Source organism: Mytilus californianus, unplaced genomic scaffold, assembly GCF_021869535.1.
Source record: "Mytilus californianus isolate M0D057914Y unplaced genomic scaffold, xbMytCali1.0.p SCAF_9, whole genome shotgun sequence".
NCBI lineage: Eukaryota > Metazoa > Mollusca > Bivalvia > Mytilida > Mytilidae > Mytilus > Mytilus californianus.
The window spans coordinates 72,846,386-72,872,900 of record NW_026262745.1 but is presented as its reverse complement, the minus strand read 5'-3'; the positions used below and the strand labels follow the sequence as shown (position 1 = coordinate 72,872,900).

General features: G+C 31.6%; 1 protein-coding gene across 3 annotated transcripts in view; it reads left to right on the top strand.

Annotated features, from left to right (window-relative positions):
- Positions 1–1,278: 1,278 nt before the first annotated feature.
- LOC127714611 (leucine-rich repeat-containing protein 74A-like) overlaps positions 1,279–26,515 on the top strand; it is a 34,456-nt gene continuing 9,219 nt past the window's right edge. Inside the window, exons 1-7 of one of the 3 annotated variants that reach the window (XM_052220681.1) lie at positions 1,279–1,559; positions 16,834–17,215; positions 23,345–23,547; positions 24,320–24,427; positions 24,950–25,043; positions 25,658–25,707; positions 26,055–26,136. In XM_052220681.1, the coding sequence (XP_052076641.1) occupies positions 16,837–17,215; positions 23,345–23,547; positions 24,320–24,427; positions 24,950–25,043; positions 25,658–25,707; positions 26,055–26,136 (916 nt within the window). In that variant the 5' untranslated portion in view covers positions 1,279–1,559; positions 16,834–16,836. Of the gene's footprint in view, positions 1,560–10,866; positions 11,007–16,833; positions 17,216–23,344; positions 23,548–24,319; positions 24,428–24,949; positions 25,044–25,657; positions 25,708–26,054; positions 26,137–26,515 lie in introns of those variants that run through there. The other 2 variants (XM_052220682.1, XM_052220680.1) reach the window with 2 other exon arrangements.

Here is a 26,515-nt window from a genome sequence, read left to right as displayed (position 1 = left end):
TGCATTTTCAAACGCGTTATAACATTTAGTTGAAGACCGATGAAACACGATCCTAACAAGTCCCAAAAAGACTGTCAGACGTCATTGCAATCTCGGACTTCGCGTGTATTTTGAGATCACAAACCAAAACATTTTAAATTGTTGTCAGATTTCATTTGTCACGTGACTGGAAAGTATGCCCGTAGTTTTAAAGAATCACAAAATCGGTCAACATAAAAAAAACAAAACCTGCAAATGATAATACACGGCTTTCCTTATGTACATGTATTTTTGCTTAAAATATATTGATTGGTGTTTAATGACACTTTCAGCACTATTGGCTATTTCGTGGCGGTCAGTTTTTTGTTGTTGGAGGAAGCCGCAGTGCCCGGAGAGAACCACTGACCTTCGGCAGGAAAAATAACAATCCTAGTTAAGCTTACTACTCCTCAGTGTTGACAGGCTAGAGCTACGGTTGTTTAACAACTTAGACCACTCGGCCACCGAGTCCCCTTAAAATAGATACATACATACATACATAATTAGACCGTTGGTTTTACTGTTTGAATTGTTTTACATTAGTCATTTTTGGGCCCTTTATAGCTTACTGTTCAGTGTGAGCCAAGGCTCCGTGTTGAAGGCCGTACTTTGACCTGTAATTGTTTACTTTTTACACATTGTGACTTGGATGGAGAGTTGTCTCATTGGCACTCATACCACATCTTCTTATTTATATAACATACATAACCTATTTTAATAAAATTTCACCGTCCAATACAATATCATAAGGTCAGTGATTAAAATTACAACGTTATGGAAATACTTAATTGGTTTAAAATCCTAACAATATTCCAAATTAACGGTTTAACCATAAGTTTTTTTTCTCGCTATCTGTGATACATGTACATGCAATTACGAATAGCTAAATTTATAAAATGCCTCATTATTTATTATTTATTTATACAAAATTGTTAACAAAAATGTTTAACAGGTAATTGTAAATCTTATATATACATGCACGCTTACGGCAAATAAAAGTAGACACAATATCTTTCTTTGATTTAAACTAAATTTTCAAATTAAATTAAAAAGAAAAGCTATTTTTCAGAAAGTATTATTCTACTAAAGCTTCCGGCATTTGAATTTCCTTTTTCTGTTTTAAAGTAATTTAAAATAAATTAAATTAAATTTATTTTACGCTTGATTGGAGCATTAAAATAAAATGTCTTCTTGACATACTAATTACTTGGTACTCCATCGTGTTTTAAACGTCCAATACGGTACAGTTAGCTTAGCCTTAACAAATACTATTGTTTACCGTTAAATACATATAAAAAATTAATCTGTTCGACTGCCCACTTTGAATTTAATCTAAGTTAATAAATAGAATTATCGGTGATTTTAATTCATCAAAGACCATTTGTTCAAGAGATTTGTGTAAAACAATTTTTCAAAGTGACTTAAATATACATGATAAAATTTATAGATATAGCATTTGAATTGGATACTTCTTGAATTCTTCGTTAACTTGGGATTTTGCTTGGTTCTGTACTCAGTATTTGTGGAACTTCTACTTTGCGGTAAGTTTGCATATTATTATTATATAAATTGAGTATAATTATTTTTTTTTAATTATATTTTAAAAAATGTTTTGTTAAAAAAAATAAAATAAATTTATCTTAAACTATGCGGATTAGTATTAATACAATATACAAGGCTACATTAATATTTTGTTTTACTCTTCTTCTTTTTTTTTTAACTTTGAAGGCATCTTAACAAGTTGTTTGTGTTCGGTCATGTGTTTTTCTGATGTTTGCTGAAATGTATAAATAATAGAAAAAAAAACAAAAAAAAACAGAGAACAATCGTTTAACAAAAGAGAATTACCATATGCCAATCGTAGTTACCCCAGGAATTTCCGGTTTAATGTTTAAAAAAAGGACTCACTGTAAATATTGTTGAGAGATTTGAGAGAAAAGTAAAAAAAGAAAAAAAAAAAGAAAAACAACAAGAGATAATTATTGGTTTTAAACAGTCCCCCCCCCCCCCAACATATTCATAAACCTGTCCTATATCATGAACCTCCTTGTTTTTTCCTATGATACAGAGTAAAATATTTTGCCCCATAACACCCATTGCTTGTTTTTTTTCATATAAAACTGCAATAGCCCATAAAATGTCATTTACCAAAATTTTAGCAGATTCTATATTTCGATTCTTTCGATTTGACACCCAAATAATACCAATGCAAACATAATGCAAACATAAGGTAAAAGTCCGAGTCAGCCTTTTCCCGCCATTTAAAAAAAAATAAATGCCCCAAAAAGGAGCTCCATAACCTATCAATATTTTTAGCTTATTTTGTTCCTTAACTAATGCTCCTCTGACTTATGGTATCAATTCTAAATTCAAGATTTTTTTTTTAATTTCACATTCTTAATACTCTTTGTTATGGAGAGATAAGCGTTGATGGCATTGATGTGTAAAATAAGAAGATGTGGTATGTTTGCCAGTATGACAACTTTCCATCAGAGACCAAATGATTCAGAAGTTAGCAACTATAATAGATGGTTAATCTTATAAGTTTAATGGTATCAGTAAAATTTATTCTACTCAACAATTTTCGACTTTGAACGATTGAGAGTTTGAAATTTTTGTATAAATACTCGTCTGCATTTATAAAAATACACCTATAGGTATCGTTTTTGTTATTTTTGTATATTGTTGGCATTGGTTGCTATATCAACGCCCCTCGTCTGACTCTCTTTTTTATTCCTATTGGATATATTACTTTTTTTGCAAAGGTCAACATATGTAGTAGACAATTTTACGTGTTCAGTAAAAATGATGATGTACGTAACTGGATATTTCTAATAAATCTTCTTGACCTATAATCGTTCTTTAACATCTTAATGTAATCCTTAACCCACAAATAATTAAACAAACAATTGAGTCTAATTATGGTTATATAATTATTACTTTATTTTACAATTATTACTAAATCAATTAGACATTGAGGCGTCTTTCTTTAAATTTTTTTTTATGATATTTTGCCTTCCATAATTTCAAAGATTTCAAAACTTGACTGCTAATGTCGTAATATATCGGTCCACGAAAAAAAACCAATAATCAAAAGCCAAATTACAAATGAACAAATGAATATTGAAAAGTAGGAATTACTTACCCTATTTTAATTTTTGGTGAGAGCCATGATGTTTTTTTGGTGTGTAATTTTTGTTGAGAGTTGTTGTTTTTATTTTGGTCAAAGTGCTGTTTGTTTTTGATTGAATTGCATTTGTTTAATGCCCTTGGTGGGTTTCCTCCATTTTCGTATGATGCAAACTTTATCTATGAAAGGAGGACTTTCTAAAATTTTATTATGATTTATTAAAGCATAAATTTACCTAACAAAATACAGAAATTAAAAATGGAATGTCAATAAAAACCTGACAAAATCAAACTTTAGACTATATAAATGTCCCCTTCTTTTCGTTTTGCACAGCTCTTTGACTCTCAAAAGTATAATCTCTTCATATTACCCAGTAACCGAAAAACGAAATAAGTCTGCTTCCAGTTATATAGTCATTGTCGAAGTGCTAAAGAATACGAAAAATAGTACCCGTATGTTCATTTTGGAGCCAATGTCTGAAATCACTTCATGATTTGGAAAAGGCATGCAAACTTTTTGTGCTTCATTCTACAAACAAATCTAATGCTACGCAATGAACACGTACAGAAATCTTTCACATTGCCAAACAAACATCAGCTTTCTTTCAAGTTGATATCTTTTGTAAGTAATACGTGAGGGTCTTTATGGCGTTTACAGAATAGGTAATAATGGGCTAGATGTACAGAAAAGTGGACCCAAAAATTTTTAGAATAAAAACAAATACGGCAAGAAATTAAACAATAGAGAATAATAGTGTGCTATAAAATATAGAATAATGGGCAAAAAATATAAAAAATAGAGCAAAATGACCTAACACAATATAGAATACAGAAATGAAGGACCCAATCCAGACCCTCACATGTGTTTACCTCTTATTTTAATCACTGTCATCTCCATGAATAACTTACTGAATTGCAGTACACTTGATAAAGATAAGTACTTCAAAACAATCTCAAGTATACCTTTTCAAAGGTATTTTGATTTTATTGTATTTAAAGTGCAATTTGTAACCCATGTCCATCTCAAACCGATAAAATGTATTTAAATATTTAATTTGAATGACGACAGTTTAGATTTTTTTTCAAGTCAATATTTGCATAGCTATTGAGATGTTCATTTACACCTCCGAACGTCTAATGGTAGTATATGTAATAAATACTTTAACGAGACGTGTCTTTCTTACTTTTCAATTTCCTTAGACGAGGGGGTGTTACAGGGATGCTCGATTTTTTTATTTAATTTTTCTCACTTCCCACTCTGTTTCCTTCTTTTTCCCAGATTCCACTTTTTCTCCTTTAATCCGAAATTCTCACGTTTGTACCCCCTAAATCTAAAATTCTCACTTTTTTACCCTCTATAACCCACCCACATTTCAAATAGCGTATTTCCCCTCATATACGTCAAGAAATACGTCAAACTATAATGTGTCCGTCCGCTTAAAGTATCAATTAATGTGCATACTAGTTCACACCTGTAATTAGGTGTTTGAAGTAAATTTGAAATAAACGATTTAAAAGTAAATAGTATATATTCTTGCAATACGGAGTAAAGACCTTAGGTTAGATCGTCCGCATTGTATTTGTTTCATAAAATTAAAATAATTTTCTAAAACATGGAAAACTAATATGGTCTTATCGGTAAGTATATTGACAACCTGCTAAAAAGATAACACAATATACAAAAGTATATCATACAGTTCAAAATGTGTAATTATCAAGAGAATGCCGAGATAGCCGCTGATATGCATAAAACTACTTAAGTCAAGATTTGTTCCGAACGGACATATTTTTCTACATGTCCTACGATTAATTAATTAGTTCTACGATTTGATATCTTAACTTATGTGGTTTTATGCATATTAGCCGTGGATACATAAATCATACCGACACAACATAATAACTAACGCACGAACATGCATTTTTAGGCATGTTTGTGTTTGTTTGATAAACCATAAACCAGAAAGCATTATGAGATCTATAACTTGGAAGTTGAAAGTAGATAATACAATACTAGTAGTTATTTCCATGCAGACATTGTACAAGTTCATAACTGCTTGATTTATGATTGATGAATTAGAAATGTTCAGCGGCAAATAGTTCATACATATTTTGGGCGAAACATGCAAGTAAGGTATGAATATGCCATATGTTTTATGTAAGACCGACAAACTGATTTTGAGTTTCAACGAGCTATCTCACAAGGTAACTGTCATTCATGATAGTATATTTTTTGAACCCTTTTTCGTATGAAACCGGATGTGACGTACAATGATTGGTGGAATTACGCCTACTTGCATTCGGCACTCGAACTCACTTCTTTCAGCATACGAAGCGATCATACTTTCATTTGACCACTGAGGCGTTTTCTTGTTAATCCAAAGATAATTCGACAAAATATATTTGTTTTAAGATTTTCTCAAATGGTCCGGAACAGAGTTATCGTCCCTTGATTTTCGTCGTCTACAAATATCGTCCCTAGTGTGGACAGTGTGTTTAAAAATTTATCTCTTCATGTTTTATGCCTCAAATGGGGGGGGGGGGGGGGGGGGGGGTGCAATTATACTGTAAAAAAATATTGGGTCATGAATTTTAAAGTAAAGTAGTGATTTAGTCCAGCTTTAAGTTACAAATAAGTATTTCGGAAGCTGTCAATAGAATTCAAGACACCAATATCTGCTTAGCTGATTTCACCATATTACCGAATTTATTGTTGAGATTAAAAGAGGATAAGAGAATTACATTATATTTTGTTATTTTATTTAACTTTGTTGATTTTCTGATCTAATCAAATATTGTATTCTTATATATTGATCAGCACTTCACCAGAACAATAACGTAAGTTATAAATACAGAATGATTAAGTGGATAAAGAGGCATTAGTGTCTGAATTAGGACATATTTAAATCTGTTAAGTAACCTCAATACTCTTTGACAGGAATGATTGGATAACAAGATTAGCATCTATACTAGTATGGGTAACCTATTGTCAGTGTTTATATATAATTATCCAACTTCTTTCGGTAATATGGTGAAATCAGCTAAGCAGATATAATAAGACAATGGGTTAAACTTTAAATGCTTAATATAAATTTTCTTTTTGTTATATCTTCCTTTCTTATCATTATAAAAAAATAAGGAGATGTGGTATGATTGCCAATGAGACAATTATCCACCAAAGATCAAATGAAGTGGATGTAAGCAATTATAGGCAACCGTATGGCCTTCAGCAATGAGAAAAACTCATACAGTATAGTCTGATATAAAAGTCCCCGACATGGAAATATGAAACAATTCAATTGAGAAAAAATACGGCCTAGTTTATATCAAGACAATTTACGAAAACAAATATGACTGACATGAACCAACGACAACCACCGAACTACAGGCTCCTAACTTGGGACAGGCACATTAGAATGTGGCGGGATTAAATTTGTTTGAAGGCGTTAACCATTGCCTTAACCTCGAATAGTGATGCAGCCGTACATCATAAGAACAAACTGTAAAAACAGTTGAAAAGACTTGTAAAAATTGATTTTAGACATGGATTTTGTATATTTTCAGAATTTGTCCAATATGGCTTTTTGTATTATACATGCTGCCTTTAAAACGATGTTTACTTGGGTAACTCAGTATACTAAATTTAACATGTGAAAAAAACAAAAAATATTAAAATTAAACGTATTTACAAAACAATATACTTGTCTGATGCACGCATACAAGCATACAAAATAAAAGTGTATCAACTGATTAAAAAAACGAAGGAAAACCCCATTGCATTTTACGCAAATCTTTCTCAAAATGTACAAGAAACAAGAAAATTGTTGTCACGTGACTTGATTAGCGTTCGTCAAGTATTACAAATGTAGCAATATAAACTCACGGAGAAAGCTATCAGTTAAATAAAACTGATAGAGTTTTTCAGTGGTATATTTATACTCTATGTACATTTGAACATAGTACATGTACCTCTAATATCTTCCAAAACGATAAAAACATAAGTATATTGAATTCAGAAATTTACCTTTTCAACAGTTATTAAAATATATCATTCATAAAAGCCGTCATGTCATATTAGTAAAATCTAAATTAATATCAAAAATGACACTTTTAAATATCTCCCGTAAAATCTTGATTTTAAAGAGTAATTTTGTCGTGTATTCATTTTACATTCAAACCAATTATCTGAAAATAAAAACCTCGTTACTTTTTTTAAATCTAAAACTAATATCAAAATTATGACTTTTACAATGTAATTCAACTATTCAAAGTATAACAGGAGTGCTTTAACCGGTTAAATCCCTTGATCAGAAGTTAAAATTCTAATTTGATTGGGTACTAGTTCATGTAACATATACAGACGACAGTGCATTAAGAAAAAAAGAAGATTATTTGATTGACATTTACAAAGTTTGGATTAGGAAAAATATTAACGATGGGAAACAAGGTAAACATTGCGTATTTCTTCGTTAGACAATAATTCGAAAAAGAAAACATGAAAATTGATATAAAGCTGTCTTCAGGCTTTTTGCTTATGTTATTTGCGTGTTATTGAATGAATTAAAAAAATATGTCGATTTACTGATTTGATTTGATTCTCAAAAAATTTAGGGGTTCTCTTTTGCTAGAGTTTTAAGTATACAAATTATTTAAGTTTTAAGAGATCTCACAAAACATGTTTAACCCCGCCGCATTTTTGCGCCTGTCCCAAGTCAGGAGCCTCTGGCCTTTGTTAGTCATGTATGTTTTTCAATTTTAGTTCATTTATATGTTTTGGAGTTTAGTGTGATGTCCATTTTCACTGAACTAGCACACAATTTTATTTAGGGGCCAGCTGAGGACCACCTCCGGGTGCGGGATTTTCTCGCTGCATTGAAGACCCATTGGTGGCCTTCGGCTGTTGTCTGCTCTTTGGTCGGGTTGTTGTCTCTTTGACATATTCCCCATTTCCATTCTCAATTTTATCAATTAAGAATGTTTCGGATCACGCACCCCTTAGTAACCTGACTACTTGTTGTAATTATTAAAAGTTTTTTTGTTTATATTTGTATTTGGAGAGGACCTCTCTTATGTTGACTTGTCATATCTTGTGTACAATCCCATCTGTTATTATTGCAAATACAATATTTAAACAGTTACTAGTAAGTAACTTGACAATTTTTGGGTATGTACTAACAATACTGTATAAAAAAAACATTAAAGTGATACCCTTTCATGAAAAAGCAACAAAGAATTTCAATTCAGCAAAAAGGGGGGTACATTAACTAGTGAAGGGGCATATATATTTTTTTAGAAACAAGTTTTATTCTCAATAACCAGTATTGTATTGCAGTATTGCATACAACTTAAATGATAATAATGAGTGTTTTGGAACTAGAGGGGAGTGTTATGAACCTTAGTTTCCAAACACTCTTAGAGTGTTACGTAAATGTACCTAAGGTTCAAAACACTCTAAGATTTTATAAATTTGGGGAGTGTTATGATACCGCTACAACGACTTCCACACCGTGTCTTGAAAAACAGTAATGCATCATTACGTATCAAATTGTAGTAGTAAACCACGTTTTTTGTGCTATAATAATGCGCTATAGCAGGGTTAATATTTGTAAGGTCTTGGTGAAATATGTCATGATCATATGAATATACAGTCAACTTGCTATAAATATCACATAACCGTCTCGGTGGTCTCGTGGTAGCGTGTTCGCCTCGAGTGCGGGAGGTCGTGGGTTCAAGCCCCGACCGGGTCATACCAAAGACTTTACAATTGTTAATTGTTGCTTCTCCGCTTAGAACGCACCATTAAGGAGTAAGAGCAAAAAATGTCTCGTGTTGGATTTGCACTTATTTTGAAATGTCTCGTGTTGGGTTTGCACTTATTTGGAAATGTCTCGTGTTGGGTTAGCACTTATTTGGAAATGTCTCGTGTTGGGTTTGAACTTAGTGGTTAATGTGTCGTGTTGGATTTTATTTAGGGGTAATTTCGTGTTAAACAGAGAAGCAGACGTGATCTAGTACACATTAACAAAGATCAATCTAACAAATTCTAGCATTCGACGCTCGAACTCACTACATCTAGCTCTCGATGCGAGCAAGTTATCATGAGACTATTGAGGTGTTTTCTTGCTAATCAAAAAAAATTATTCCACAACATATATAAAAATCAGGAGATATGGTAAGATTGCAAATGAGACAACCATCCACCAAGGTTAGAATGAAGTGGATGTAAGCAATTATATGCCACTGTGCGACCTTCAACAATGAGAAAAAACCCATACCGTATTGTCGGCTATAAAAGCCCCGACATGTTTGTTATAGATTTTCTCAATTAGTTAGATAATTATATAAACACAGCCAATAGGTTACCCATACTATAATAGTAGATGCTAATCTTGTTATCCAATCATTCCTGTCGAAGAGTATTGGGGTTACTTAACAGATTTAAATATGTCCTAATTCAGACACTAATTCCTCTTTATCCACTTAATCATTCTGTATTTATAACTTACGTTATTGTTCTGGTGAATTGGTGATCAATATAAGAATACAATATTTGATTAGATCAGAAAAGCAACAAATTTAAATGAAATAACAAAACATAATGCAATTCTCTTATCATCTTTTTATCTGAACAATAAATTCGGTAATATGTGGAAATCAGCTAGGCACATATTATAGACCAATGGGTTCAACTTAAAATGCCAATACATTTTCATTTTGCTGTATCTTCCATTTTCCACCAAGACTTGTATAATATTGTTTTAAGACACGGATTTTGCATAACTTCATAGTTTGTCCACCATGGCTTTTTGTATTATACATTCTGCCTTTAAAACCTCCGTATACTAAATTTAACCATGTGAAAAAAACCAAAAATTTACACAAAACAATATACTTTTCTGATGCACGCATACAAGCAGTATAAAACAAAATTATAAGTTCATCAACTGATTGGGAAAATGAAGGAGATCACCCAGTGGCGGATCCAGGATTTTTCAAAAAAAGGGGGAGTGGTAATTCAATACAACGGATTATATACCACCGAGCAAAGCGAGTCGAAAAAAAATTGGTCGATTTTATGCTAAAAAAATCATATAAATCGTGAAGAACATGATATACTATTTTTTTTGGCGACCAAAGGGGGGAACGGGGTATGTCCTCGATTCGCCACTGACACTTTTGTATTTTAAGCAAATCATTCTCAAAAACTACAGGAAACACGAAAACTGTAATCATTGTCACGTAACTTGATTAGCGTTCTTTAAGTATGTGCAATATAAACTCACGGAGAAAGCGGTCTGGATTATGTTTCGAAACACTTGAATAAAACTAAGTGCATTTTTCAGTCACTGTGGTATATTTATACTCTATGTACATACCTCCAATATCTTCCAAAACAACAAAAGCTTAATTATTTTGAAATCTACCTATACAACAGGCATTAAAATATATCATTCATGAAAGTTGTCATGTCAAATTAGTAATATCTAAATTATTATCAAAAATGACACATTTGAATATCTCCCTTTAAATCTTGATTTGTAAAACGGTAATTTTGTAGTGTATTCATTTTACAAACATTACAATTATCTGAAAATAAAAACCTCGTTACGCTACAAAATCTAAAACTAATATCAAAATTATGACTTTTACAATGTAATTGAACTATTCAAAGTAGTACAAGAGTGATTTAACCGGTTAAATCCCCCGATCAGAAGTTAAAATTTAAATTTGATTAGAGTACTAGTAGTTCATGTAACATATACAGACGACAGTGCATTAAGAAGGAAAGAAGATTTATTAATTTATATTTGATTGACATTTCCGAAGTTTGGATTAGGAAAAGTATAACGATGGGAAATAAGGTAAACACATTGTTTATATCTTAATAGTTTGACAATACTTTGAAGGAATGTGCAAATTGATATAATTAAAAGCTGTCTTCAGGCTTTTTGCTTAATATGTTATATGCGTGATATTGAATTTAAAAGAAAAGATGTCGATTTTCTAAATTAATGTCATTATATAAATATTAAGGGAGAGGGTGGCATTTTGCTAAACTTTTAGGTATACCAATTAATAATTTTCGGATCACGCACCCCTTAGTAACTTAGACTACTTGTTGTCATTTTTAAATGTTATTTTGTTTATATACGTATTTGGAGAGGACCTTTCTTATGTTGACTTGTCATGTCTTGTGTACAATTCCTTCTGTTATAATTGCAAATACAATATTTACACAGTTACTAGTAAGTAACTAGACAATTATTGTTTATGTAGTAATAATACTGTAACTGTGAAAAAACAAACTTAAAAACTTAAAGTGATACTCGTTCATGAAACAGCAGCGAAGAATTGCAATCAATCAAAAAGGCTTGGACATGAACTTGCGACGGGGTATGGCATATAATTTGTTTTTCAAAAATATGTTCAGAAAAATATATCATTTAAAATACATGCAGATAAATAGAAAAAGCGTTTTACTCGATAACCATCGGTAATGCAGACAACAAAAAACACAGCTAAAAGCAGAGGCGTATATTTATGTATGCATGAGCGTCCATTTCTTCTAAACATAACGCACACATAACTGTCCTTCCCCCTTTTTTCTACCGAAAAAAGCATTAGATGGAATATGATAATATTATATAATGTGCATTCATCACTTTAATAAGGAGTGTTTTGGAACTAGAGGGAAGTGTTATGAACCTTAGTTTCAAAACACTAGAGTGTTCCGAACTTAAGGGTCAGACACTGTAGAGCTATAAATTTGGACAGGGTTTTGAAACTGCTACACCGGCTTCGAGTCGAGAAAAACAGTAATGCATTATACCGTGTATATTGTGTTTGTAAACTATACGTTTTTGTCCAATAATAACGCTATAGCAGGGTGAGCATTTGTAAGGTCTTTGTGAAATATGTCAAAATGAATATACAGTCCACTTGCTATAAAAATCACATAACCGCCTCGGTGGTCGCGTGGTAGTGTTTTCGCTTGGAGTGCGGGAGGTTGTGGGTTCAAGCCCCGACCTGGTCAAACCAAAGACATTGCAGTTGCATGGTAATTGTTACTTCTCCGGTAAGAACGCGGCATTAAGGAGTAAGAGCAAAGACTGGTCGGCTCTGAGTTAGAACAATATGTCCGGGTAGGGTCACATGTCTTCCTGCGAACTGTGTCCCTGTGAACTATATAATAGCATGTTAAACATCCGGCTGGATCAACATGTCGGTCTAGTACAAAGCAGGTTTGATCTTCATATTACGTTAACGTAGTTACTATTAATATTACGTTAAAGTGTTCTCGACCTGAATTTGCCACCGGATGTTAAGCAGCCACCATCATCATCGTCTATGAAGATCACATATATATAGCAAAAACATTCATGACCCCTTCTTGTCCAATTTTAGTAAAACCGATGCATTTTGAAACTCAATTGAAAGGGTACCTTTCTTAAAAGTTAAATTTTAACTGGTCCCGCGATTTTGACATTTATAAACAGATGTGTTTGAATAGAATAGTTAGTAAATGGTTTAGTTTACAATTTGACGTTGTCATGTTTTTCCGTAATTAAAGCACGGAGTAGATTATAAGTAAATAAAAGCACTATTGAAATTAAAATTTTCATTTTGCAAAATGACATGCAATATTAATGTAACAATACATGTTTATAAGCCCATATGGTGATTCTTTAAATTATATTGATATTCGGCATATCATATTTTATCGCTTGTTAAAACTTAAGAATGCTAACTTTAACACTATTTCTTGACTTCATACTTAATGGAATAAAATATTTATATAAATAAATGTAAACAAAGTATGTTCTTAGTAATGAAAGAAAATCAGTTTACGTCTAAATCAAAACATTTATTTAAATATTTTGTGATATTTTCTTAATTCATTTAAAGGTACCAAGCCCAGTGTATTTATACTGAACGATTTAAGTTGTTGAACTATACTGAACGTCGATGGTGTTTCACATCAGGAAACATAAAAAAAGAGGAACTTTGTGAAAAGTTGCTGAGTGAAAGATCAAATTTACTAAGTATACGAAAAGACATGTTTTAACAATTTTTGTCCAGATAAAATCATTACATTTCGCCTGTGTAGGATTTCATACTATTGACGTCATAATATGCGGTTATTAATGCATGAACATTATGGTTGCCATTGAGCCCATCAATGCAATAAGACTCTGTTTAAATACTGTTTATTCAAAATACACTTAGACGCAGATTTTCTGCGTAACAGGAGCGACAAATACATACATATTTACACATAACATAGAAGCGAAATGAGTAGAATACACAATATCAAACAGTATAAATATTTTTACAAAACTAAATGTATACCTAAATCTATTGACCACATAGCAAAACGTCTGTGCAATCTGTAAAGTTTAAATAACCACGTGATCACATGAACACAATTAGATGATAATGGATAGTAACAAAAAGTGTAATATATTTAAGGAATGACTGTAATATTTTTTTCTGTCTATGAATTAATAACATAACAAATGTGTTGCACGCTGAATAACCAGCGTAGCGGGTTATGTAAAAGTGTGCACCACATTTTTTAGGTTATTTCGAATAGACAGAAAAAATATTACAGTCATTCCTTATAATTTAATTCTAAATTCCATTTTAAGGTGTACATTTTGAAAAAAACGTTGGTGACGTCACGGTCACATGACAAAATTATGTCTATGAGCTGATAGATAAAACACTTTCAGCCAATCAGAAGACGTGTTACATCCAAAATTAAATTATATACACATGTGATGATTTAGAGAGAAAGCAGCAGTTTCTCTACTCAATGTACCTTATATCATTTGATTTACAAAGGTTGTTAAACAATTCAATTGTCCAAGAGGCGAATAGTTTTATAACGAACAAAACAATGTGTGTCTTAATTGGGTTTAGTTCTTTTATGTAAATTTATAACGTACTAGTATGTAAAAATATATGCAATTAGTTTTTAAATTGTGTATTTTCACTCTATAGACTTTCATTTTTTATATTATCGATAGATCCAATTCCTAAATTAAATGTAAAAAAAAGAAAAAGTGGCACATATATGTTTTTCAGTGTATTTGACATTGTTGTAAATTTACCTTAGCTGTTAATAAAATGTCTTCAGGAAAAATTATGAACATTTGACGTAATTTTATTGTATGAATGATTTCAATTATTTTCCTCTCCGCTTATGGACATCTAAGGTGACCAGTGTGTAGTAACCTTATTGTTTACACAATATTTTAGCGATTTTACCAAAGATATCAAAATATTTCTTTTACTAATTTTATTTCACCTTTTCGGTCAATAGTTATGTCATTTAGAACTTTTACATAATTTATAAATTCTTTAAAGAATGTCTTATTTCACGGATATTGTGCAACTTTTCCACGTTAGATACCAATCTATAAACAAATAGAGCTGTTGTAAAAACACATCGAAATAATGATTATTGCAACACTTAATGAACATGACAACAACAACAATAATAATAATAATTTTGCGCCCTCTACCGGCCTTATCGAGGTTAATTAAGCATCCGGAGATCAGTCCGAGACCGGCAGAATATGACGACTGACATTATTCGGGTTATAATGATAATAATAAAAGTAAAAATAAATAATATTGATAATTATAAATGATTCAAAACCCTGTGTATCAGTTTTTCATTCGATGTTACTTTACAGTTTGTCCACTGTTCTGCTGTTACAACACTATCCCAGGTTAGGAATCGGGATGGGGTTAAGCCCTTAAAACATGCTTCTTTTAACATTTTGAACTCCACCAAGATCATTATTTGCTTGTCACACATCAGGAGTGTACAGTCCTATATATGAGTACTGTTGGTTGCCATCTGCATGCCATTGTTGATGTTCGTTTATTATCTACATAAACCCTTAAATCAGTGCGTTGTCCGTTTTCCTTTTTTCTCTCTCACACTTTTTGCCATTCAGTGGCCTTTCTTCGATTACCGTCATATCACATCTCCTTGTTATCTTATTCCTGCATGTAAAAATCACCTTTCCTACAAACTGAAATAATTCAAAATTCTTTAACACTTATAGCGTCTGTTTTATGCAATCAGAATGATCCTAATTCATTTTCACATTTATGTAAAAAAAAAAACAGAATGTTTGATACAGTTGACTAGATATTTATCATATCATTCTATAATAAAAGGTGATGCAATGAGACAACAATCCAACAACGTAAAAAGCAAAAGACATCTAAGGGTCAACAAACAGTCTTCCCTTATGTCAATATGTCAAGCTCTTAATCACTCCAAAATCTAGAAAATCGATAAATCAATAATAATTCAAATATTCGGCATTGAGAGTTCATGAAGAACATTAATCAGAAAACGTGTTGTTTTCTTTTTTTTCTCACCGTTTCAGAACATAGAGGAATATGGGTAATTTCGTTGTTTGTACTCCGGAAAGAAAATAACGTCACGTCATTGGTTTTAATGACTAAAAATGTTAACCAATCAAAACGTTTTGGTGTACCTTTTTTTAAAAAAAAGAAAAGGTACCAATAATGCATTAGATTCCTAAACAGCAAATTGCTTTCCGTGGTGGTATAACTGAGAATGATGTTCGCCAAAGCTATTTGAAATGAGAAAATTTAAAAAGTTATACACGTAATAAATGATACTTTATAAAGTTTTCAAAAAGTCATTTTCTTTTCTCGCCTTTTTTCTCTTTCTCTGTTGGTTTTAATTCAATAAATGATCAAAATTTGCAGATTTCAGATGCCTTTCAAGATATAGCTACATGTATATAGTTTCGAACAAGACTAAAGGACAATTGCATTTAAAATAAAGCTTATCCAGATTAACAATTCTAAAAGTTCATAAATATCTTTCACATTGTTATGTGACCTTTGTGAAAGATGCACTTATTTAACAAAAATCATTTTCAAAAAATAGATGCAAACCAAAAACAAAAACAAATTTTAATTCAGATCCATATTAGATCCTTTTTATTCAATCATTATTTTTTTTTTAAAGAAATGTCAGAATTTTATGTTGCAAGTTATTTATCATTCAGTTCATTGAAGAAATAATTCTACTAAATTAATTAAAATACAACCATGCCTAGGACGATAATGGGAAATTGAACATAAGATCTGATAATTAATTGTTTATGTAGTTTTTTTGTTGTCTTTAATTGATACTTTTTCTTCTGTTATTGTTTAAATCGTTCGATTATTACGGTCAATCAGATTTCGTCTCGTGATGAAGTTGACATGTACATTTCAAATGTCTTAAGATTTATACCTGTATGCTAATTTCTGTGTTTGCAAGCACTGAAATCTTAAATCAAAGATCCAATATTTCATATTTGTCATGGACAGTTATAATTTTGTTCTGATAAATTTTCATTATATTTACGCTTATTTGATATAAATGATTTATTTTTAAATCTTCATCTCGGAAAGTATCAATGATGATGTCATTCACGATATACTGGTCCCTTATAGGAACATAATTTTCACATTACACGAGAAACACCATACACCATTTGATGCAGTTAAACAAACTTTCCGACTGAGTTATCATCTTTATAAGACATTACAGTCATTAACCAACAAAAGAACATGTAATATAATTGTATATGAGTTTATCGAATTTTGCAGTAATTAAATCAAAATAAATGTTTTTGTTCATTTCAGTTAATGGCAATGAAGGCGGCCCAAGAGCAACTTGATGGACGAGAAACAGACGACATTGGAAATCAGGATGCAAATTCAAAACATGATGAAAATCAAAATTTTCCGGTTCAGAATACATCGGACACGAAAAGGGAAACACAAACTGTTCAAATTGGAAATCGAAGTGCTTCATTATTTTTGAGTTCAGCATCCATTAATCTTTCGAAAGCTAAACCAAAAGACACGAGCAATGCAAAACAATCACCATCAACTACGCCTGCGCCGATATCTAGACAGACTACAAAAACAAAACGTGAAAAATCCCGATTGATTCCGGATGAAATGCTACAGATCAGACCAACAAGGGAATTTACTTTCACTGGATACGATATAATGGCAGATGGTAAGTGGTTTCAGTATATTTTCTGTCTTTTATTCATTTCCTTTAATACTTTATTTTTTAATTTATTTATTTTACATACTTAAGTTTATCAATAACCACTGAAGCTGTTACAGTAATAGTTCTATTAAGTATAATAGAATACGGCAATGCACTTTAAATGACATCACTATCAAGCTGTATTTGCTATCCAGTTTTAGGTCGAATAGGTTTTCTTGGCGATATGCTTATTTTGATTGCAAATTTTCAGAAACTATTGTCTTTTGAAGATGTCTTGTTCCTTCAGACAAAAAAATACATTGCATTTAAAAATACCATCCAAAGCTTACTATTTGAATAAAGATCAATATAACTATCAACTAGCGTGCAGTCTTGACCTCTATGGTGGAAGCGACTAAAAAAAAAGTTAACCATTTAGCTAATCCGATAATGAACTTTAAATGGTATGGTATTTTTAAATGCGGTGTATTAAAAATAAAAAAAATAAACCAACTGAAGCTATACATTGGTTTTTGGCGTATTCTGTGCGCACATAAACAAATGTAATCATTATAAAGCTGATTTGCTTTGCTTCCGAGTTTAGGTCGAATAAGAAACAAAACACTACTTTTAAAAATACTATTGAAAATGTATTATTGGAAGAAAGATCAATATAACTAACAACTAGCATGCACTCTTGACCTCTAAAGTTAACCACTTCGCTAATAGGATAATGAACTAAAAATTGTATTTTTAAATGCGGTGTATTTGGAAAACAAACTGAAGCAACATTGGTTTAAGCATTCTCTGAATTCATGTATTTTGTGCGCATGTTAACCTAGTTTTAGCCCATCTCATATTGTGCCTGATAGACTATCTAGACCTAAGTAGCAGTTGGTGTTTAAGAAAACAGATATAGATGGTAAACCGCACATTGCTTATAAACATACAAATACTGGTGCCAACGTTAATACAAATCATGCAACTAGACAGGACATACGAAAAACAAATAACATTATAATAATTAAAATACATATATATCCACTAACCGAGTACCTGTGGTTAGATGTGGCCTGTTAAATTGTCCAATATTATTAGTAATTGCTGTTATCGTTTTTTATATTTAATTTTAGGATTGTAAGAACTTAAGATTATAGCGCAAATCAATTAAACTAAATGCTTTTTGCTTTGTATTTCAATTAAACAATAACGACTACATGCATGCAGGTGATTTACACAATTCAATATGCACCGACCTGCAATCTTCTATGTTTACTATTTTGAGATAATAAGATTGGCACCAGGTGTATTTAAATTCTATTGTGATTTACGTAAAATACACGTAGGTCTTTTATATAAAAGCTTCTTAATCCTATAAATCAGATCACTTGATAACAAATGCAACTCTTACGAATGACCTGTTGGCCGAAGGAAAGTGGTACTTGGGAAAGATTAATGCACAAAACCATGGGTTGGGTTACAATATTTACTTATGAATTCGATATCAAATTTTGAAATATGAATTAAGCCTCAGTTTTTCTATAAGTGGAATAATGTTGAAACTAAAATTCGTAAGACGGAAATCTAAGAGCTCTTTTATTACTGAAGGTAAGATATTTTTATTGGAACTGTGTGTTGCATCAAGGTAACAATGCATTTTCAAAGTTATTTTGATAAATGTTTCAATCTTAGGAACTGCTTATGGAGGAAATTAATGTTTTGATATACCTCTTTTAAATTTAGAAACAGAAACCTGAAATCCAAAATGGCTACCACCGTGACGGTGATTTTATTTGTTTTAGATTGTATTAATTTTATTAAAAATTCAGGTAACGTGCAATGTACTTAAGGGCATACGATACAGTTTTGATCCCATAATGAAATTTTGATGAACATTTGCATATATGCTATATTTTACCTGATTAAATCAAATGTGTAATAAAATATATACCTTCATGTGCTACGTTTTGAGTAAAATGAGGTAGAAATTTCAGATATTTGCTCAAAATTCGGATTTGAAGACGTATTTTTCCTTTCGACAGAAATACATAACTTGTTTGTTTTAAAAGAAAAACACATGCTGTTTTTTGTTAAATTATTTGTAATTTCTGTTTTATGTAAATGTCCTATAAATTTATGCATTTTATTTTTACAAATAACTCATATTTATCAAATGTTCATGAATGTAGAAAAAAAAACCGTAATATTTTGCTGTATATTTATCAAATTTAAAAAAATTGCAGTATTGACTTTTTCATGAAAATTGGTACAAATAATCTTCATACGTAATCAAACCAAATGTCATTTTAAAAAAGAGGGATCCATGAACTCGTTTTTAAGTTAAATCAGATTGAATGATACAAATCAGTCGAAAAATGCATATTTTCCCGATTAGTCCTAGTTTGACGTCGCGAAAATAAAATTTTACGTTAGCAACGTAATTACCTCCCCTTAAACTGACTGAATCAATACCGTAAAGATCACGAAAAGCTAGTGGTCTTTGAAAGACCATCAAATGCTGACTATCATTAGAGGCACAGGACGTTTCCGCTTTTTTACCTATAACACGATAAGATATTTGCGCTCCAAACACTATGGACATTTGCGCTTTTGATACACCTCTATTAATTATTTAGAACGGTACCTGTTTTATTGCAACAGATGGGCATTTGACAAGTAATGTGTCTTAAGTGATGCTCGAGGCCAAACTATTTGAGAATCCAAAATTTAATACATATGTTGAAGAGCTGATCAACCGAAAGGACTTAAAGTATTGTCAAAAACGGGCAAGGAATCAAGGCTTTGCATGAGGGAGATATATTCCTTAGTTTAAAATGATTTCTAAATTTTGAAATTGACCGGACATTTGCGTTTTTAGTGAAGTCGTCTACCTGTAACTTTAATGAATTTTTATCATTGGGTAAAATTATTCAACTTATATTTCAGGTAGTTAGTTCACATTGACACAGTCTTTCTTAAACATAAAGTTTTAAGGGCATACGATACAGTTACAGGGGAGGTAATGACGTTGCTAACGTAAAATGTTATTTTCGCGACGTCAAACTGTGACATATCGTGAAAAGATGCATTTTTCGACTGATTTTTATCATTCAAACTGATTTAACTTTTAAACGAGTTCATGGACACCTCTTTTTTAAAATGACATTCGGTTTGATTACGTATGAAGATTATTTGTACCAATTTTCTTGAAAAAGTCAATAATGCATTTTTTTTAAATTTGATAAATATACTGCAAAAAATGACGTTTTTTTCTACATTCATTAACATTTTATAAATTCTAGTAATTCTAAACAAAAAATTTCATAAATTTATAAAATACTTAAAAAAAAAAGAGAAATTATTAATAATTTTAACAAAAAAACAGCTTGTGTTTATCTTTTAAAACAAAAAAGTTATGCATTTCTGTCGGAAGGAAAAATACGTCCACAAATCCGAATTTTGAGCAAATATCTGAAATTTCTCAAAAAGTAGCACATAAAGGTACATTTTTTATTACATATTTGATTTAAGCATGTAAAAAATATCCTATTTGCAAATTTTCATCAAAATTTCATTATGGGATCAACACTGTATCGTATGCCCTTAAGTTAAAGACTAGTTAAGGAAATAATTAAATTGTATATGTTTTTTTATCATCGAACAAAACGATGGATTTTTATCATTGAATACAAAACTCCCCAAAATGCATAAACTATAGACTGTTAAAAAAACATTGGACTTTGAGAACTTGATGACAAATATGTGTTTACTTTATGTAAATTCAGAGCAGGTAACCATGCGTTGCCTAAAGAAAAGGGGAGATGGCAAAACATTGCCTGCAATGAAAGGACATGTGCGTTGTGTAGTTCCAGTGATATAGGTGATGAATTTCATAATTTGTTTTGCTTTTCGCAATAGAAGAACGAACATAAATTACTTCTACAAACTAAATTTTCACATAGTCCAAATATAATGTCAATTTGCTCCCTGTTTAATACTAAAAACTAATCAGTTTTAAGAAAACTGTGTTTATTTATTAAGTGTATTAATAAAAAAGTTAGTCCCTCCATGCAAATGTAAACGCATAAGCATCGTACTGATTTCTTTCTATGTTTTTTTTATTATACATGTTACTAAACATGTATGCCATCATAATTTTATACTTCATTTTACAACATCGTACTGCATTTTTTTACCTCAACTACTGTATATGTATTTATATTGTATGTTTCTCTGTAAACTTGTTTTATCTATCTATCTATCTCTAAATTACATTAAAATTCGTTATATTGATGAACAGGGACCTCAGTCAATAGTTGAGAAAGAGAAACTAATACATTTATTTGAAATGTGGGCGAAATACCAATTAGGATACATTACAAGAGCTACATTTGTATATTCCCTGAGCTTCAGATATCAAGCGAAAACTGACCTGTGATGACTATACGCGTCTTTATGTCTTTAGAATGTTTACATTCAGGTATATTATGTTGCTATGAAATGACCTTTAAGCACAAATGTAATAGGAAATGACTATTTAACTTTGAACCATAATGTAAACTGTGACTTTAACTCTGATAGGTCAAACCTATCGGTCCAAAACCCGGATGAAACAGGAGTAGAGTCATAAGAAGCAAATGTTGTAAAAGCGCACGTGTCCTTTTTATCCTATTAATTGAAGCGAAAATGTCCATTAAAAAGCGCAAATGACCTATGAAAAAGCGCAAACGTCCCGCGGCGATCATTAGATACAAAATAGAAGTTTTCAGTTGATCTTTTTGGCTAAAACCGAATGTGATAGACAGTAAACATACGTTTTAGATCAGTTGTAACTGTAAAGGTTACTTGAGACTTTGATACAAATAAAAAACAACACAAATCATATGTGTAATATATGCTACTGGCATTTTGTTAACTATTAATCAACTGATTATCTGTAATTTAAAAGACTTTTTTTTTGAATGATCGTACTTGTAAATTCACATCTATTATATATTTGAGACGGTACAAGTATTTTACCTGCTATCGTTATTGATCTACATGCCTTTTTCCTTCTTAATTTTTTTGGTTCGTTCTTTTTTTTTCGGATTTTCTTTGTCCGAAAACTCTACTTACCTGCGAATTTGATATTTTTCCGTTAGGAAAACAAATACCTGAGTAGGGGCATAGCTATTTAATACTTTGCTGTTATGAATGGCACTTAGATAAACTATAAATGACCCGACGAAAACCCTATTCGATATATATTTCCAACAATGCCAGATATACATACAAACAATGTTACACTATTGTTTCAAGTAAGGGTGAAGGTTGGTACCTATTAAAACGTTTAAACCTGCTGCATTTGTTTGCACCTGTCCTAAGTTATGAGCCTGATGTTCAGTGGTTGTCGTTTGTTGATGTGGTTCATACGTGTTTCTCGTTTCTCGTTTTTTATATAGATTAGACCGTTGGTTTTCCTGTTTGAATGGTTTTACACTAGTCATTTTTGGGGCTCTTTATAGCTTGCTGTTCGGTGTGAGCCACGGCTCCGTGTTAAAGACCGTACTTTGACCTATAATGGTTTACTTTTACAAATTGTGACTTGGATGGAGAGTTGTCTCATTGGCACTCATACCACATCTTCTTATATCTATGTACATGTATTTGAGGACAATATTATTATATACCCGGTAACGATGATTTTTTTTCTAAAAATATGTTTAAATCAAATTGCCAGCCATAACTCTAACTGAATCCACAAGAAATTGAAAATTAAAGATTGCCCAGATATACTGCTCGGTGTATCAGCTCCCCAAATTCCCGATTCCCCGGTTTCAATACGGTACAGCACTTGCAATATCCGGTGTAGTTGGATACACAGTGAAGACATACGTTGAGATTAAGTCTTTCGTTATTTGAAACTGATATTCTAGAGTATGGATGGGGCCCCTTCATTTCTGTATTATGTATTTTTTATGCTATTTTTCTCTATTCTTTATACTTTTTGTTCATTATTATCTATTCTTAATATTTTAGCACCTCGATATTCTCTATTCTTTATTTTTTTGTCCATTTTTCTGTGTTCTTTCTGTTTTTTGCCCATAACGTACTCTCTATTCTGTAAACCCCTATCCACACTCTCATATTATATTTTCACAATGCTTTTTGTAGTTGCTTCACCAGAGGGTTCAGACGACGACGAAGATGACGACGACGACACTCGTCAGATTAAAAGCACATATCGTAACACATGTAAAATGCTAGGTGTTACACCTGCATCATCATTTAAAAACCAGGTGGCGACACCAGCTATTACCATGAGAAGTCACCCGACCGGACCCGAAGGAGTCAGAGCGATGGCGATCGCATTAGTTGTAAGTAAACTAGAGTCGTGGTTCTTAATTGGAAAATGATCAAAGCCTTTTTTTCCACTGGAATCCGACTAAATATTATTATAGTGTTTCTTCTAAGATAGATAAATTTTCGATTTTCAACATCCAACCTGTAGTAATAACCAGCATTATACAATCTGTTGTTTTGAAACCATCAAGTATACAGTTTGTGCAGGTCAGCATTATATTATGACAATGCTATCTCTTGCATGAAAATCTAGGAATTATTGATACAACCAATTTTGTTATGTATTTCATTTGCTCATTTGAATATGTAAAGCCAATTTTGTTTTGTTTGGTTATACGTCATTTTCGATTTTATTTCATCTCCTTCAAGTCAATATCACTGTGAAAATTTACTATATTTGATTTTCTTGCTAGAGGAGGGGACCTGATTATTTTCGGTATAAATATCGTAGCCTGATAAAAAATGAATTTTAATATTGCTCAAGACAGAATGGGAATATTCTGCCACACAAAATGGAATGTGTACAAAAGTGAAAAATAAGCCTCCATAGCAACAGACGAATATAATATTTCTTCCGCCCAAAAAACCTGTTCACTCTCGAACCCTAGAATATGAAATGGACACACCTTTCCTCATGTATACACCTGTGACCAGTAAAGTACATTTTAAGTAACACGATATGTCACAGTGAACACTTTTTGATTTACATGACTTTTTTGTATGTTTTCAAAGTATAATAGTTTATATTACTAGTATTTTGATTTCTTTTGATTCCCTTGTTTTCAGGATAATCAAGTAGTTACTAGTTTAGATTTAGAAGACAATGGTCTGTTTACAGATGGTGCTAAATATATAGCAGAAATGCTCCATAAAAATAGAACTATCATTGATCTCGTAAGTATAGATTTGTCAGTAAACATACTTTTATGTATTATCTATGTGATTGTCCAAATTCCTGTCCCCTCTGCCTTTGGCTTTTAATGTCATTGTATTACGAACATTATAATAGGGGGAGGGTAAAGATCTCACGAAATATGTTTAACCCGCCGCATTTTGCTCCTGTCCGTAATCAGAAACATCTAGCCTTTGATTGTCTTAGGTTTTTGTTTAAATTCTTGGTTCATATATATGTTTCTGAGTTTAGTTTGACGTCAATTTGACTTAAATAGTATACACCATTGTTTAGGGACCAACTGTAGCCCACCTCTGTGTGAAGAATTTTCTCACTTCGTTGAAGACCCAGTTGTAGCCTTTGGCTGTTTTCTGCTCCTTGGTCGGGTTGTTGTTTCTTTGGCCCATTTCACGTTTCAATTATCTATTCTATAATATTAAAACAAGACAAAACAGCACTGTGTATTTTTATTCTCAAAAGTAAGTAGAAATAAATAATTCATTTTATGTGTATTTTTTTTTTAGAATATAGCAGAAAATTTAATTGGTACAGAAGGAGTACGTGCAATAGCAGATGTGTTACATGTCAATCATAAAATTACCTCATTAGATATATCAGGTAAGACAATTTTTAATGTGAATGACGTAAGAAAAAAACACATCACCGAGTTTGTACTTACATGAGCAACACGAAGGGTGCCACATGTGGAGCAGGATCTGCCTACCCTTCCGGAGCACCTGAAATCACCCTCAGTTTTTTTTATGGGGTTTGTGTTGCTCAGTCTTTGGTTTTCTATGTTGTGTTTTGTGTACTGTTGTTTTTCTGTTTGTCTTTTTCTATTTTAGTCATGGCGTAGTTAGTTTAGGTGATCACGAATTGTAGGATTTACCGATAGGATTTTTTTTAATTTGTTCCCGTCCTGAACATGCACGCAATATTTGCCGCTGGCCGTTTAGGAAATAACAATTAATCAATAAATCGGACTCGTTACCAGTACCACATAGAAAGAATTTACAAGATATGCGAAAGATACCAAAACTAACAATTAAACTCATTAGTTGAAAACAAAATGATAATGCCATGACATTAAAATAGGAAAAAAACGACCATAAGACAAGCAACAGTACACAACACACAACATAGAAAATGTATGGAAAATGTTTACTTTAAATAAGTTCATGTACATGTATATCCTGGAACATAATTGTTTGTGTGTTCTATTTTTTTTCTAGGAAGTGGTTTAGTAGATACAGATGCACTCGTGTTAGCGGATATTTTGCAAGTAAGAAGAATATCATAATTGTATAATGTTTCAATTCTGCGTCAATTTGTAGGCGTTGTTTCTTTGTATACTGTGTGCATTATTACCCCATGATATGCTTTGGTAATGCTAATAAGTTTGTATACACAAAGATCCGTTAAATACGATTATTGGGATAAGAGCAATGTTGCCGACCGTCATCTGTGACCAGTTTTTTTTATTTATGTATGTATGAATATATGCATTTCTTTCTTTCTTTCTTTCTTTGTTCAATCTGCTATTGCAGGGTCTCTTAATTCATTTAGAATCTCTTTCTTTCCAAAAATCAAAATCAAACACATTTGCAATATATTTTCTTTTTTTTTCAGAACGCTCCATGTTTACGTGAATTAATTCTTAGCCATAATAAGTTTTGCGGTGAAGGAGGGATGATTTTAGGATCAGCTATAGGTTAGTTTAAAATGAATCTTAATATTATTGTAGACGTTACAAGAATAACCATAGCATAGGGGACACGTTTAATTTACTCTAGGCAAACATGTGACTTACCATTGTACGAACTGTTGTTGTTATTGAGAAATAATTCGCTTCATTCAGAATCAGATGTGGCTACTTGTTGAAGGCCGTACATTGACCTATCATTGTTTACTTTTTACATATTGTGACTTGGATGTCTCATTGACACTCATACTACACCTTATTATTTATATGTAGATCTAGTAAAACAGTTTTCGTATCCATATCAGATTTACATTTTCATATCATAAATTAGCATATTTAATCGTCCATCCATCTATCAATCCATTCAACAATCCTTTGAACATATTGC